Consider the following 13,279-nt stretch of genomic DNA (forward strand, 5'->3'; position numbering starts at 1 on the left):
GAGACTCAATGGAACAAGTTCCGGCATTGAATTGAATGATTTTTCTCCCTAAATTTATTAAACAATGCCCTTCTAACACATTGAAGTAGAAGATGAGATAAACTGCAAGAATTATACATATAAAATTCACCTACTATATATAATAAACTAAAAGCCATGAAGAAGTTCCCATTCCACTAAAACATTCTATCAGACACTAAAAGCGAGTACTTGTTTTCTCTCAAGATAACTAAATTTAGTTCACAAATCAAACAGAACATAAATTAAACCATATGAATCAATAAATTATGAATTCACTTACAATCCTGTATAGCATTGGAAATAATCACAACATTGAAGGAATTTAGATTGCAGGCACACATTTCATCAAGTTAAGCTCACTATCAAAAATCAATTTCTGTAAGCTAATCAAGCAAAACATATACTAAACTGCAACCATCATCAAAACAGGAGTTTACTTGCAATCCAGTGCAGTTGTACATGATTTGAAACTTAGATCCCAGTCACCGTTGAGGATCGTCCCACCGATAAGCCTCCGTCACCGTCACCTGCTGAGAGAGAGATGCTGAAGATACAGAAAAACAATAGTAAAGAGAAGAGATAGCAAGTAAAGGTCAGAGCTTGGTCAAGAGAAAGGTTCTCAAACTAGTTGTTAGCTCATCATACCATGAGCTTACAGTCACTACTATCTTTATAATAGTCAAAAAGTGGATACACAACTGATTATCCCATTGGCCAGTCTTTTTCACTAACTTAACACTGATTGGCTTAAAACCTTAACTTAGATACTATATTATAATAGTAATCAAAACATTAGATTAAAAACCCAGCTTCTTCTAAACTTCAGTGCATCTGCCAATCCTCGGCTCCATGCTGTAGATATCGCGCCCAGCTACACCCATGCTTGTGTACAACCACGCACCATGCTCTTCACGACTCGAGTGATGGCTGCGCAGCACTGAGCTTCAATCATCTGGCCAACTCAGCGTCAACACCCTCCCTTGATTGAAGCTCTCTGATTCCCAATTGAGCTCGCATCTTCTTATGTTTCTCTGAGGGTAACGGTTTGGTCAGAATGTCAGCCAGTTGATCTCTTGTGTTGTAATGCTGCAATGTGATCAATCCATCTGATACAAGACTTCAAATGAAATGGACCTAACATCTATGTGTTTGGTCCTCCCATGATATGCTGGATTTTTTGCTACTGCTATAGCTGATTGGTTATCACACCAAAGAACAGAGGGTCCTTCACTCATCCTTCCACAATCATTGAAAATTCTTCTCAACCAAACTAACTGACAGGCTGCTGAGGTGGCCGTTATATACTCGGCTTCAGTTGAGGAAAGAGCCACAACATCTTTTTTTTTGATGACCAAGTTATCGAACATGTTCCAATCCTGCATAGAATCCCTGAGGTACTTTTCCTATCAGTCAAAGAACCTCCCCATTCGCTGTCTGTGAACCCTTCCAGACACCCGCTACTTTCACACGAGTAGAACACTCCAAATGATACAGTTCCTGCAAGATATCTCATGCTCCTCTTTGCTGCATTAAAATGATTGACACTCGGCCTGCTCATAAATCTTGACAGGAGATTAATGGCATAGCAAATATCTGGCCTCGTGTGTATGATGTAAAGCAATTTGCCAATGAGACTCCTGTACAGTCCAGTATCTGTTAGTTCTTCCTGATCTTCTTCTGAGAATTTTTTATTTATCCCAATTGGTGTCTCAGCATGCTTGCAATGCTTCATGTTCATCTGTATTAAGAGTTCTTCAACATATCTCCTCTGTGAGATAAAAATTCCTTCGCTTGATTGGTAAACCTCCAATCCTAGAAAGAACTTGATTTCTCCAAGGTCTGACATATCAAAGTTGCTTATCATCTCCTTTTTGAATTGCTTGATCAGATTTTGTGATGCACTAGTATATACCATATCATCCACATAAAGACTGATCAAAATGTAATTTCCTTCTCCATCTTCCTTTTTATACAGTGTGTGTTCCGTATCATTCTTCACATTTCCATGATGTTTGAAATGAGCATCAATCTTGCTATACCATGCTCTCGGCGCCTGCTTGAGCCCGTAGAGAGCCTTCTTCAGATGATACACCTTGTGTTCTTTACCAATAATCTCATAGCCCTCGGGTTGAGACACATAGACCTCCTCTGAAATTTCACCATTAAGGAAAGCAGATTGTACATCAAAATGATACACTGGTTGGCAAGTTTGAGCAGTAATAGCAAGGATGATCCTCACTGTTTCAATCCGGGCCATCGGTGAGAAAACTTCATCATAATCCAAACCATACTGTTGAACATATCCCCTCGCTACTAGCCTCGCTTTGTGTTTCTGAATTTCTCCATTGGCTCCATATTTGGCCTTGAATACCCACTTGAGACCCACGGCCTTCTTCCCAGATGGTAACTATGCTAGATCCCAAGTGTCATTGCTTTGGATGACCGCTATTTCTGCATCCATTGCCTGCTGCCACTCTTTATGCTTCATAGCATCTTGATACACCTGTGGATCACCTACATGAAGAGCATAGGAACATGAGTTATATACCTCAGTCAAGGATCTCATTCTCCTCGGTGGTGACTCATCACTTGATTCTCCTGCTGAGCTTGAGTCACCGGAACTTGGAGGACTTCTACTTCTACTTGTTTCTTCTCCAGCTGCTCTGTTGTTAATCACATCTTCACTGGTGTTCAAACCCTCCAGTGCAACTACAGTCTCATCTCCATTTGCTTTCCAATTCCACCTTGAATTCTCATGAACAATTACATCCTTGATTATGATTATCTTGGATGTCAATGGTTCAAACAACCTGTAAGCCTTGGAATTATGACAGTATCCCAATAGCACACACTTCAGTGACTTCTCATCCAACTTCCTGAGCCTCTGTGAGGGTATTAAGGTGAAATCAATACTTCCAAACACCCTGAGGTGACTTACATCAGGTTTTACTCCATGCCACATTTCAAATGGAGTCTTTCCCTCCAAAGTTTGTGTAGGAGATCTGTTTATCAGATACACTGAAGTTGCTGCAGCCTAGGCCCATAATTCTATTGGTAATTCTCCATCTCTGAGTAGACAGCGAGCCATCTCAACGATGGTTCTGTTTTTACGCTCCACCACTCCATTCTGTTGTGGTGAGTAGGGTGCCGAGTACTCCCTCCTGATTCCGAGCTCTTCACAATATTTACTGAAGGCATGGGAAGTGAATTCTCTACCGCGATCACTCCTCAACGTCTTCAATTTCCTCCCAGTCTCCCTCTCCACCATGGTGTGAAAAGTTTTGAAGTACTCGAAAGTCTCTCCCTTGTATTCGAGAAAGTAGATCCAGCACTTTCTACTGAAATCATCAACAAGGAAAAGAAAAAAGTTCTTACCTCCCAGTGAGGGTGTGCTCATTGGTCCACACAGGTCCATGTGCACCAACTGTAGTCGGTCTTCACTCCTTCTACACCTTGTTGTTGGGAAGGAACTTCTCGCATGCTTGCACATCGCACACTCTTCACATTGAGCCACATTATACAACTTCGGTAGCCCAATAACCATCCCTTCGCGCATGAGTAACTCAAGACTTCTATAATTCAAATGCCCGAACCTCCGATGCCACAACTTTGATGCTGTATGCTTGTTTACAACCAAATTCAGTCTCTCTACTCTAGAGAGATTCACTGGGAACATATTGTTACTCATCCTTGGTATCTTGATCACCACTTCCCTTGTATAATCATCCGTGATGACACACTTGTTCTTCTGAAAGACCACAGAGTACCCTCTTGTGAGGAGCTGCCCAACGCTGAGCAGGTTATGAGCCAACCCGAAAATTAGTTGAACTCCTTGGAGTTGTTTGGACTTGCTACTTTTCATGCTAATGGTGACTGTGCCAACTCCAAGCACTTCCATTTCCTTATCATCTCCCAGACGAACTGTAACCCTATGAGACTCATCTAACTCGGTGAATAGACTTCTCTCGCCCGTCATGTGGTTCGAGCACCCCGAATCCACTAACCAGATTGAACTTGAGGTCTTAACTCCTTCAGTACTTGCCATGAAGACATTATTCACATCCCGTTCCTCCGCCACCAGAGATGCACCCTTCACTGATGTCTTGCTTCTCTCGCGGCACTCAGCCTTCACATGGCCGAATTTCTTACACTGAAAACACTGGATACCAGACTTGGACTCACTTCCTTGACCCCTGGACCACCTTCCTCTTTCTCTCCCTCGTGAGAAACCTCTCCCACGGCCCCTGGTTGAGTTCCAACCGGATGAAGAGGTAGGACTGCCCTTCTCCTTCGTCTGTGTCCCTGAATTTTCACCCTTTACATACAATGCTTTCTCACTTGTCTTCCCAAGTGATCTGTTCACCCTTATCTCATGAGCTTGTAAGGAGCCACAAAGTTCATCAAGTGTGAGCTTTGAAAGATCTCTGGTCTCCTCCATCACCGTAGCTACATAATCGAATTTTCGAGGGCAAACTCCGCAGCACCTTGGCCACTACTTCTGCTTCAGAGAGTGTCTCCCCAAGCGCCTTCACTTGATTCACAATCGCCACAACCCTGGTAATGTAGGTTTGTATGTTTTCTCCGTCTTCCATCTGCAAAGTCTCAAAGCTCTGCTTAAGTGCTTGTTTCTGAACTACAACCATCTTATTAGAACCATGGTACAACTTCTTGATGATTTCCCAAGCTGCATGTGCCGTTTCAGCATCTGCAATCCGATCAAGGACTGGACCATCCACTGCCTGTTGAATGAGACACATCACCTTCGCATCCCTCTTCTTGCTTTCTCTAGCATTCACTTCGTCTTCCCCTTGAGGCATCCCCTTCTCTACTAGCTCCCAGAGCTCTTGTGACCGGAATACGGTCTTCATTCTCAAGCTTCATCTCCCATATTCTTCATCTTTGAAGACCAGGACACAGTGCTGCGTGAGACTCACCGGAGCATCACTCGCCATCACCACCTGACGCTCTGATACCACACTGTTGAGGATCGTCCCGCCGATAAGCCTCCGTCACCGTCACCTGCTGAGAGAAGATACAGAAAAACAATAGTAAAGAGAAGAGATAGCAAGTAAAGGTCAGAGCTTGGTGAAGAGAAAGGTTCTCAAACTAGTTGTTAGCTCATCATACCATGAGCTTGCAGTCACTACTATCTTTATAATAGTCAAAAAGTGGATACACAACTGATTATCCCATTGGCCACTCTTTTTCACTAACTTAACACTGATTGGCTTAAAACCTTAACTTAGATACTATATTATAATAGTAATCAAAACATTAGATTAAAAACCCAGCTTCTTCTAAACTTCAGTGCATCTGCCACTCCTCAGCTCCATGCTGCAGATCTCGCGCCCAGCTACAGCCATGCTTATGTACAACCATGCACCATGCTCTTCACGACTCGAGTGATGGCTGCGCAGCACTGAGCTTCAATCATCTGGCCAACTCAGCATCAACAAGTCACACATTTCCTCAAAGACCTCCAAGCCAGTATCACTTTAGATTATATCCTTGTAAAGGTATACACACTATCAAAAATCATATTTGGTTAACTAATCAAGCACAACACGTTAAGATACACCCATCATGCATCAACATAATAGGAATTCACTTACGAGCCTGAATCATGAAACAACAACATCGTTCAAAGATACACGCATACTATCAAAAAGAAAATTTTGGACTTTTCAAACAGAACACTCTTTAAGTTCCCCTCAAACCTTAAAATAAGAATTCACTTGCAACTCTGCTCAACAAGCATTCCATAAAAAAAACGAAGAAGTTGCCCATGTGGATGGTTTCAAGGTGATGTGGAGCCACTAAGCAGGTCTATGACGTGTTTTGAAAGTGCTGACGAGGCTTTTTTGGTGTCCATATCAGTAAATAAGAGCTGAAATCCCTCATCTCCTATTGAAACAAAATTAAAATTTCATAATCATTGTAATTCAAATTAAAATTTAGACACCAAAATAAAAAAAATATATTTTAATGACTCACTAAAAAATTTACCATAACAGTGAAATATAGACATGCATTTGTACTCTCATAATAAATGTTTTTGCAAACATGTTAAACAGTAAATGCTAATCAAAATACAATATGTAGACTTTGGTTTTAGTTACCTTTGAGCGATTATTGTCCATCCTAAAAGAGTCTGGACTCTTTATAGAGTCAGTCATCAAAAAGCAAAAGCATTCTCCAAACTAGCGATACAGTTGTTCACATGGCTTGATATATAGCTAATGATCATCATATTACATTATTATCTATTGAATCTTGTCTAGGCATTTTCTAGCTTGTATATATAACATAATTCAGTTGATCATCGTCAGTAAATTAAAATAAATGTTAATTTTAATTAAATAAGTTTAGTATTTTTATTATTATAAACTAACTGTAAACTAACAAGCATTATTTTAGCTACAGTATTCCTTGCTCTCATAATTATATGAATAAGATGATGCATGGCAGCCTCCGTTTATTTTGGCTTTTTCTTGACGTGATAAAAGGGAAAGCAAATACTAGTGGCAATAACCAAAAAGCAAATATTCGCCAGCTCCTCTTTAAACTCCTTTTCACTTTGTCCACTGCTTTTTTTGTTTTCTTAAATTTTATTATTATTAATATTTTATACAAAGAAGATTAGTAAAGAAATATGAAGGTACAATAATGTACTAGTTATGATGATTTAATAACCATATAGAGATTTATCTTGTAGGATGGATTAACCCCGGAGAGTAATGATGTACTAGTTATGATGACTTAACCACCAATGATGTTATATTATGGACCATAACTTTATAAGGATAAATCTCTCATGCTCTAAAACCCCGGAGAGTTGGTGAATGTAGTGCAATGCATAGTAAATTTATAATATTCTACATTTCCATTATAGTATCGACCGCGGAGAAATTCTAACCTACAACTCACTCATGTCCACATGTTTTCCAATTGCTAGGCAACTGATGGCGTAGAGATTATTATTATTATTATTATTATTATTATTATTATTATTATTTTTCTAAGATAATAAAGTGATGGTTTATTCATTGAAAAGAAAAAGGCAAATATTCGCTAGGAAAGCAATAAATGAGAAAGAACCAAGCAGCCAGAGTTCTCATCAGAAACCAAAATGCAATTCATCAGAAAAGAACCAAAGATATTAGGAAGTAAATAATTCGACATAAAGAACCAAGAACCAAGCGTTGATTCTCTCTCTTTCCCTTCTGTTGACAACGCTTTCTCTTCTCTTCTCTCATAACACTTTGCATCTATCATGGTTTCTGCAACTTTGTCCACCCTTGCAGGATATCTTCTTTCACCTTTGCCTGGCATATGTTTGGATAAACTGATCAATTATGTATTGGATCATCTATCTGTTAAAGAAATGATTGAAGACAGCAAGCGTGTGGTGAACGTGTGCGCACGTTATGTGGTGGATCGCACGTGACCAAGGTGAAGAAGGACGATGGGCATGGCAGCCGGGATGATACTCTTTCAGTTCAGGATGGCTCTCTGAAGAAGTAAGGAGATAAGCATGGTTGACTGGTCAGTAGGTGAAGCAGTTGAAGACTTGTGTTTTTGGAGAAGGATGAGAATCATATTAGAATATCTTTGGGTGTTAGTGTACACCCAATGTCAGTTTACTCTAAGGTTTTTAAACAGCCAATGGGAAGCCAGATTGTGTGTTAACCAATGAGTGTTAACCCTTTTGTCTGCTAAGTTGTAATATTTAATATATAAATGCTAGAGTAGTGCTAGTTTTTGGTTGGCCCAGAGAAAACCTTTCTCTTCACTTGTCTGTTTGACTTCTTGACTGAACTGAGAAAAACCCAGGCATTTCATCAAACACTTGGGGGATTTTTTCTCAGTTCACCTGAACGACCTTCTTCTTCCTTAATCTGGTTGTTGCTATTCCCTTCACTATCATCATCACCATCACCATCTTCCCTTGATGAAGCGGAGAAACAACAACAACTGAAGGATTCACTGGAAGCCTTGATAGATGCCAAGTTGAGTGTCAAGTCAATGCATAATAGAATCATGATATTGTTTGAAAAAAATAAGCAAAACGAGAGGGTGATCGGTTTGCACCACAAACTCAAAGATGTTGGTTATGACATACAAGACTTGGAATCAGATATGAAGAACTTGGAGCTGGAGAGAATGGTGCAGGAGATCAACAAGGCTGATCAAGAAGCTGACACTAATAGCCAATCCAGTAGAGGACAAAAGCGCTTGTGGTTTCGTCGGCCAATTTCATCATCAAGTGATAAAAAACGTCGTCTTTCGAAATCAGCGCAATCCTCAAATGTGTCTACAGGTTTGTGTTTTTTTTTTCTTCTTTCTTTTTGAGTTGATTTTTCATGCAAGATCCTTGTTAGTTAATTTGTTTTTGCATGAACGATATATAGATAATAAATTAAAGTTTTTTTAGTTTATTGAAGACTGAGACATTTATATTAATTGCAGATGATGACGTTTTGAAAAAGATTACTAGTATTATAAATCAAATAAAAGGCATTAAATCAAAGCTGGAAGAAGAAACCATCTTGCACCAATGGTTAGCCGAGATCAACTTGAATGGAGTTTATGATCCGTACGAACGAGTCACCACATCATCAATAAATGAAAGTAAGATATATGGTCGAGATAACGAAAAAAAACTGCTGATTGAGTTTTTCAAAGGGCCAAATGTCAATGTCAATGTCAATAGTAACATTTCTGTTGCACCAATAGTTGGGATGGGTGGTATCGGCAAAACTACTTTGGCTCAGTTTGTCTACAAAGAAATAAAAAATTATTTCAATAATTCGGCTTGGATATGTGTATCAAATCACTTTGATAGATTAAGAATCACCAAAGAAATGGTAGATTCATTTCGCATTGGCAATACTAGCAACTCAAGTGTTCAATGTAGCAACGCCACCAGCTTGAATCTTCTTGAGGAAGAACTCATAAAGCATTTAGTAGGGAGGAAATTCTTACTGGTGCTGGATGATATCTGGTCTGATAAATGGCAACAACTTCTTGTCCCTCTCCAATCTGCAGAAGCACAGGCTATTAAAATCATCGTGACTTGTAGACATCCTACAGTATTAAGAAGCATAGACCAAGAAAATAAAATTATTCTGGAAGGTTTTGATGATCAAGAGTACTGGCCATTTTTTCAGAAGTGCGCCTTTGCTGGAAACAATCCTGACAATTATCCAAGAGAATTGCATGATATAGGAAGGCACATAGTGGGAAAGCTGATGGGATCACCATTAGCAGCCAAGACAGTGGGAAAGCTTCTAGGACGTGATCTAACTGAGAAGCATTGGAATAATGTATTGGAAAATGATTTGTGGAAATTTAAAAGTGATGCACATGATATTATGCCTGCACTTGCACTTAGTTACTATCATCTGCCTCCTCATCTTCAGTCATGCTTTGCTTTTTGTTCGGTGCTTCCTAATCGTAATCTTGATCCTTACTATGATATGGACACATTGATTAGCATGTGGAGAGCTAACGGATATCTATCTGAAAGAATTAGTTCAGAGACAGTGAATGATATGGGAAAAGAGTACTTTCATGAACTGCAAGCAATGTGTTTCTTTGATGGGCATGCAGGTTATACTAAATTTCTCAAAATGCATGACTTAATACGTGATTTGTCCCAATTAGTTTCTCATGGCGAGACTTGTATTTATGAGAGTGGAAGAGATAAAAAAATCTCCAAAAATGTCCGTCATTTGTGTGTATATGATGGTTCGACTGATCTTGGGTTTTTAAGCGAAGCTAATAACTTACGCACCCTTCTGTTATTACAGGGAGCTAATGGCATGTCTACCTTCCTCAACCGTGAAGCATTCAGCAGAGTCCGAGTGCTAATAATCAATGACAGTAATATGCAAGAATTCCCGGATGCTATTCCTTATTTAAAGCACTTGCAACATTTGACTTTGTGGAGAAATAAAATCAAATCGATACCAGATTCATTATGTGGGCTTTATCAGTTGAGAGTGTTGAAATTGATGTGTCCACAGACCCTACCAAGTCAATTTCATAACCTCATAAATCTTGAAATATTGCATTTGAAGCAATTAGATACATTTGATCCAGAGGAACTAGAATATCATGTGAATAGAGAAAGAGGCTTCACGGTTGCGCAATTGAGAAATATGAATGAACTAAGAGGAGGCCTTTCGATTCTATGCATGGAGAACATCGCCAACAAGGAAGAAGCAATGAAAGCCAAATTGAAGAAAAAACTTCATATCAAGAAGTTGCGTTTATGTTCGATAGATATGGTGGATGGTTGCGAGCATGATGCCCAAGAAGTACTTGAAGGCCTTGAACCTCATTCTAACTTAGAAGAACTAGAGATTGAAGGGTACATGGGTTCCATAACACCAAGATGGCTTATGAATTTACAGAAACTATCAAGAATATACTTAAACAATTGCAGAAAACTGGCTCGTCTACCTGCAGCAGTTGGGTTGTTACGCTCCCTTGAGGTACTACGCTTACATGGCATTGAGAACTTAGCAATTGAATGTGAATCATGTGATGATCCTGATTATGAGATGTTTCCATCCTTGTTGTGGCTTGAACTGTACAAAACAACAGTGTCATTTGAGGGTATGTCAACATCATCATCATCGTCTTTAACAACACCAGTACAATGCAAGTTGTTTCCACGTCTTCAGAACCTCAGTGTAACGGAATGTGATGGAGTGAATGAATTTCCCTGGCACTTATGTTCAACTCCAAAGCAGCTAGAGATAATAAATAGTCCCGGCTTCCATGGCCTCTTTTCTCTTACTCAGTTGCAATTGAGTGGGCCAAATATTAAAACTTTTCCTGCAGAGGTGATGTCCACACTGCATGCACTAGAGGAAATACTTCTTGAAGATTGCAATGAGCTCTTGTCGGTGGAGGGTTTACAAGCCCTCCCCTCTTTGAGAAAATTGTCTATTTATAACTGCCATGAATTCAGATACTTGTGTATGGAGGAGATGACAAAGCTGCATGAATTAGATATAAAGTCTTGTCATGATCTGGAATCTCTGCCTGCTTGGTTGCATCGTCTGCCTTCACTGAAGCATTTAAATATTCGATATTGCCCAAAGTTCCATTCTCTACCAAAAGACGGCCTCCCTTCCTCACTTGAAGCATTGGAATTCATAGATTGTGATCCAGGCTTAATGAAACGGTGCCAAGAAGAGCTGTCTCCAGAATGGCAAATGATTAAGCACATCCCTAAACAAAATTATATTTCTGATGATTTCTGAGTGGTACGTATTGATCCATGCCTTTGCTTGTCACCCTGTTTTCTCATTTGAACTATCTTCAATTTCACTTGACCAATCATAAGTTATATCAGGGAAAAAAAATCATGTATTTTTTTTTTCTGTCAACGTTAGCTCAGTAATTCTATGCTAAAATCTCTTCAAATTAATTGTCACTAATGATCGCAGGAAATGAAGGAGCCTCTCATAAATTTCTCTATATCAGTGATACTAGAAGTAAGTTAACTACAATTAAATAGTCTCTGATTATATTTATGACATGATGTTATGGTTTGGATTTTCTTTTGTAATTTGTTGTCACAGCTCGCTTGATATTTGTTATAAGAAAGTTTTGGTCTTAAGTTAGGATGTGATTTTCTTTTTTTCTGTTATAAGAATGATAAGTAAATCTAATACATAATTTCTTTGATTTAATACAGAATTCATTTTGAGAATAATCATCTCTAGAGTGAAGCAGAATTCAAGTTTTCTCCAACAAGTGCTGAATACCTAGCTCTCTTTGACATGCTGCTCTGACTTGAATTAATAGCATTAATTATCTAATCACTCTTGGGAGATTGGAGGCAAAAAGTTATTGCATCACCCTTTAGCTGGAGCATTCAAGGTTTCATAACACAGATCTGAGAAGAAATGTGGATGAACTTTTCATGATTGTCATATATATTATTATGGTTGCTTCTCTTTCTTGTAGTTAATTCCAGTACTAAATAAACAAAGGTATTTTCTCTTTTTGGTGTTAATTCTGTTTTTAAATAAACAAAAAGTGTTGAGAGCAACACAAAGAGTTGTATGATTTGTTTGGTACTCCCTTTTATTGTCTATGGTTTTGTCTAAGTCGTTTATAATGAGTTCTCCCTCTAATAAAAGATCTTTATTATGACATTAACTTCTACTATTCTGATGGGTGCTTTTATTATTAGCATGAAAAGATTGAGCTTGGAGAATGAGCAGGGTGTTTTTCTTTTTAAGTAGCTTTTGTTTCAGTCAGATTTAGGACTTTGCTTGAACTTTCTCTGTTTTTTCTAATAAATTTCAAATTTACCTACTTTATTAAAAGAAAGAAAAAAATTTGTTGAGTGACACTGGGAAGCACTCTTTTTCGGTTTTTTTATTGCTATGTTTCATATCCAAGTTTCCCCTACCATCCACCGCTAGTGGATTAAGCTGTCAATCTCTCTGTATTCTTTTATCTAGTTCTAGTCATTGTGATTTACCTAGTTTTTTTTTTTAATATAATTATTAGTTGCTATTTTGAAAATTCTTTTAATAGCAATGACAACTCTCATGTGATGAAATATTACAAAATCAAATAAAACTGTAGAAAATTCTTCTTCATATGTGTGTGTGTTTTTTAAAATATAAAAACTTTTTAAAATAAAACATCATATTTTTATTAATTTATTTTTCGTAATTTGGTGAATTATATTACTTTCAGAAGGGGTTGTTGGAAATTTGTCGGGATATATATTTTTTTAAATTTATATGAAAAGATTGGCATATTTCAATTTATGCACAAGTGTTTACATCTTGACATATGTTAAACATTTCATACTAATTCAATAACGGTAAAAATCTTAGTTGAGTATTGTACAAACTATTTTTTTCAATTTGAGTATCGAACTTTAATTTATATTTTTTTAGATATTCAACATCAATTTATTATCAACGGGAGGATGGTTGTGAGTGTCCAGATATAAAATGCTGAACTGTGTATTGGAATGACCAAGTCAGTGTTTATGTGTTGTGTCCTTTGCTGTGTCACTAATGGCACATCAATGTAATGTCCACGCAACCTATAACTTATCCACACACCTGACCACATCAGCCCAAGAAAAACCACCTTAATTCCTCCTTCTCCCCTTTCCTCCTTTGCCACCCTTAGCGGACGAGACTCGCCTCCTTCCCCTCCTAAATAGTTGGACATGCTCGCAATCACCGGTGAGAGGACTCTGGTTGGTGTGTCA

The 13,279-nt window shown here is 38.3% G+C and overlaps 1 protein-coding gene across 1 annotated transcript; it reads left to right on the top strand.

Annotated features, from left to right (window-relative positions):
* The first annotated feature begins 7,134 nt into the window (after positions 1-7,134).
* On the top strand, positions 7,135-12,042 carry LOC120282976 (putative disease resistance protein RGA3). The gene is made up of 4 exons (XM_039289805.1): positions 7,135-7,394; positions 7,946-8,341; positions 8,491-11,300; positions 11,735-12,042. Exons 1-3 carry the CDS (start codon positions 7,295-7,297, stop codon positions 11,295-11,297), a joined length of 3,303 nt encoding a protein of 1,100 aa, XP_039145739.1. The 5' UTR covers positions 7,135-7,294; the 3' UTR covers positions 11,298-11,300; positions 11,735-12,042.
* The last annotated feature ends 1,237 nt before the right edge of the window (positions 12,043-13,279 follow it).

This window comes from Dioscorea cayenensis, chromosome 3, assembly GCF_009730915.1.
Source record: "Dioscorea cayenensis subsp. rotundata cultivar TDr96_F1 chromosome 3, TDr96_F1_v2_PseudoChromosome.rev07_lg8_w22 25.fasta, whole genome shotgun sequence".
Classification (NCBI taxonomy): Eukaryota; Viridiplantae; Streptophyta; class Magnoliopsida; order Dioscoreales; family Dioscoreaceae; genus Dioscorea; species Dioscorea cayenensis.

Excerpts from the sequence above, each read along its gene's own strand:
- LOC120282976 (XM_039289805.1), top strand. The coding sequence starts at position 7,295 with ATGGTTTCTGCAACTTTGTCCACCCTTGCAGGATATCTTCTTTCACCT. Across the intron at positions 7,395-7,945 it reads TTATGTATTGGATCATCTAT|CATCATCACCATCACCATCT; the intron begins CTGTTAAAGAAA and ends TCCCTTCACTAT. Across the intron at positions 8,342-8,490 it reads ATCCTCAAATGTGTCTACAG|ATGATGACGTTTTGAAAAAG; the intron begins GTTTGTGTTTTT and ends TATTAATTGCAG.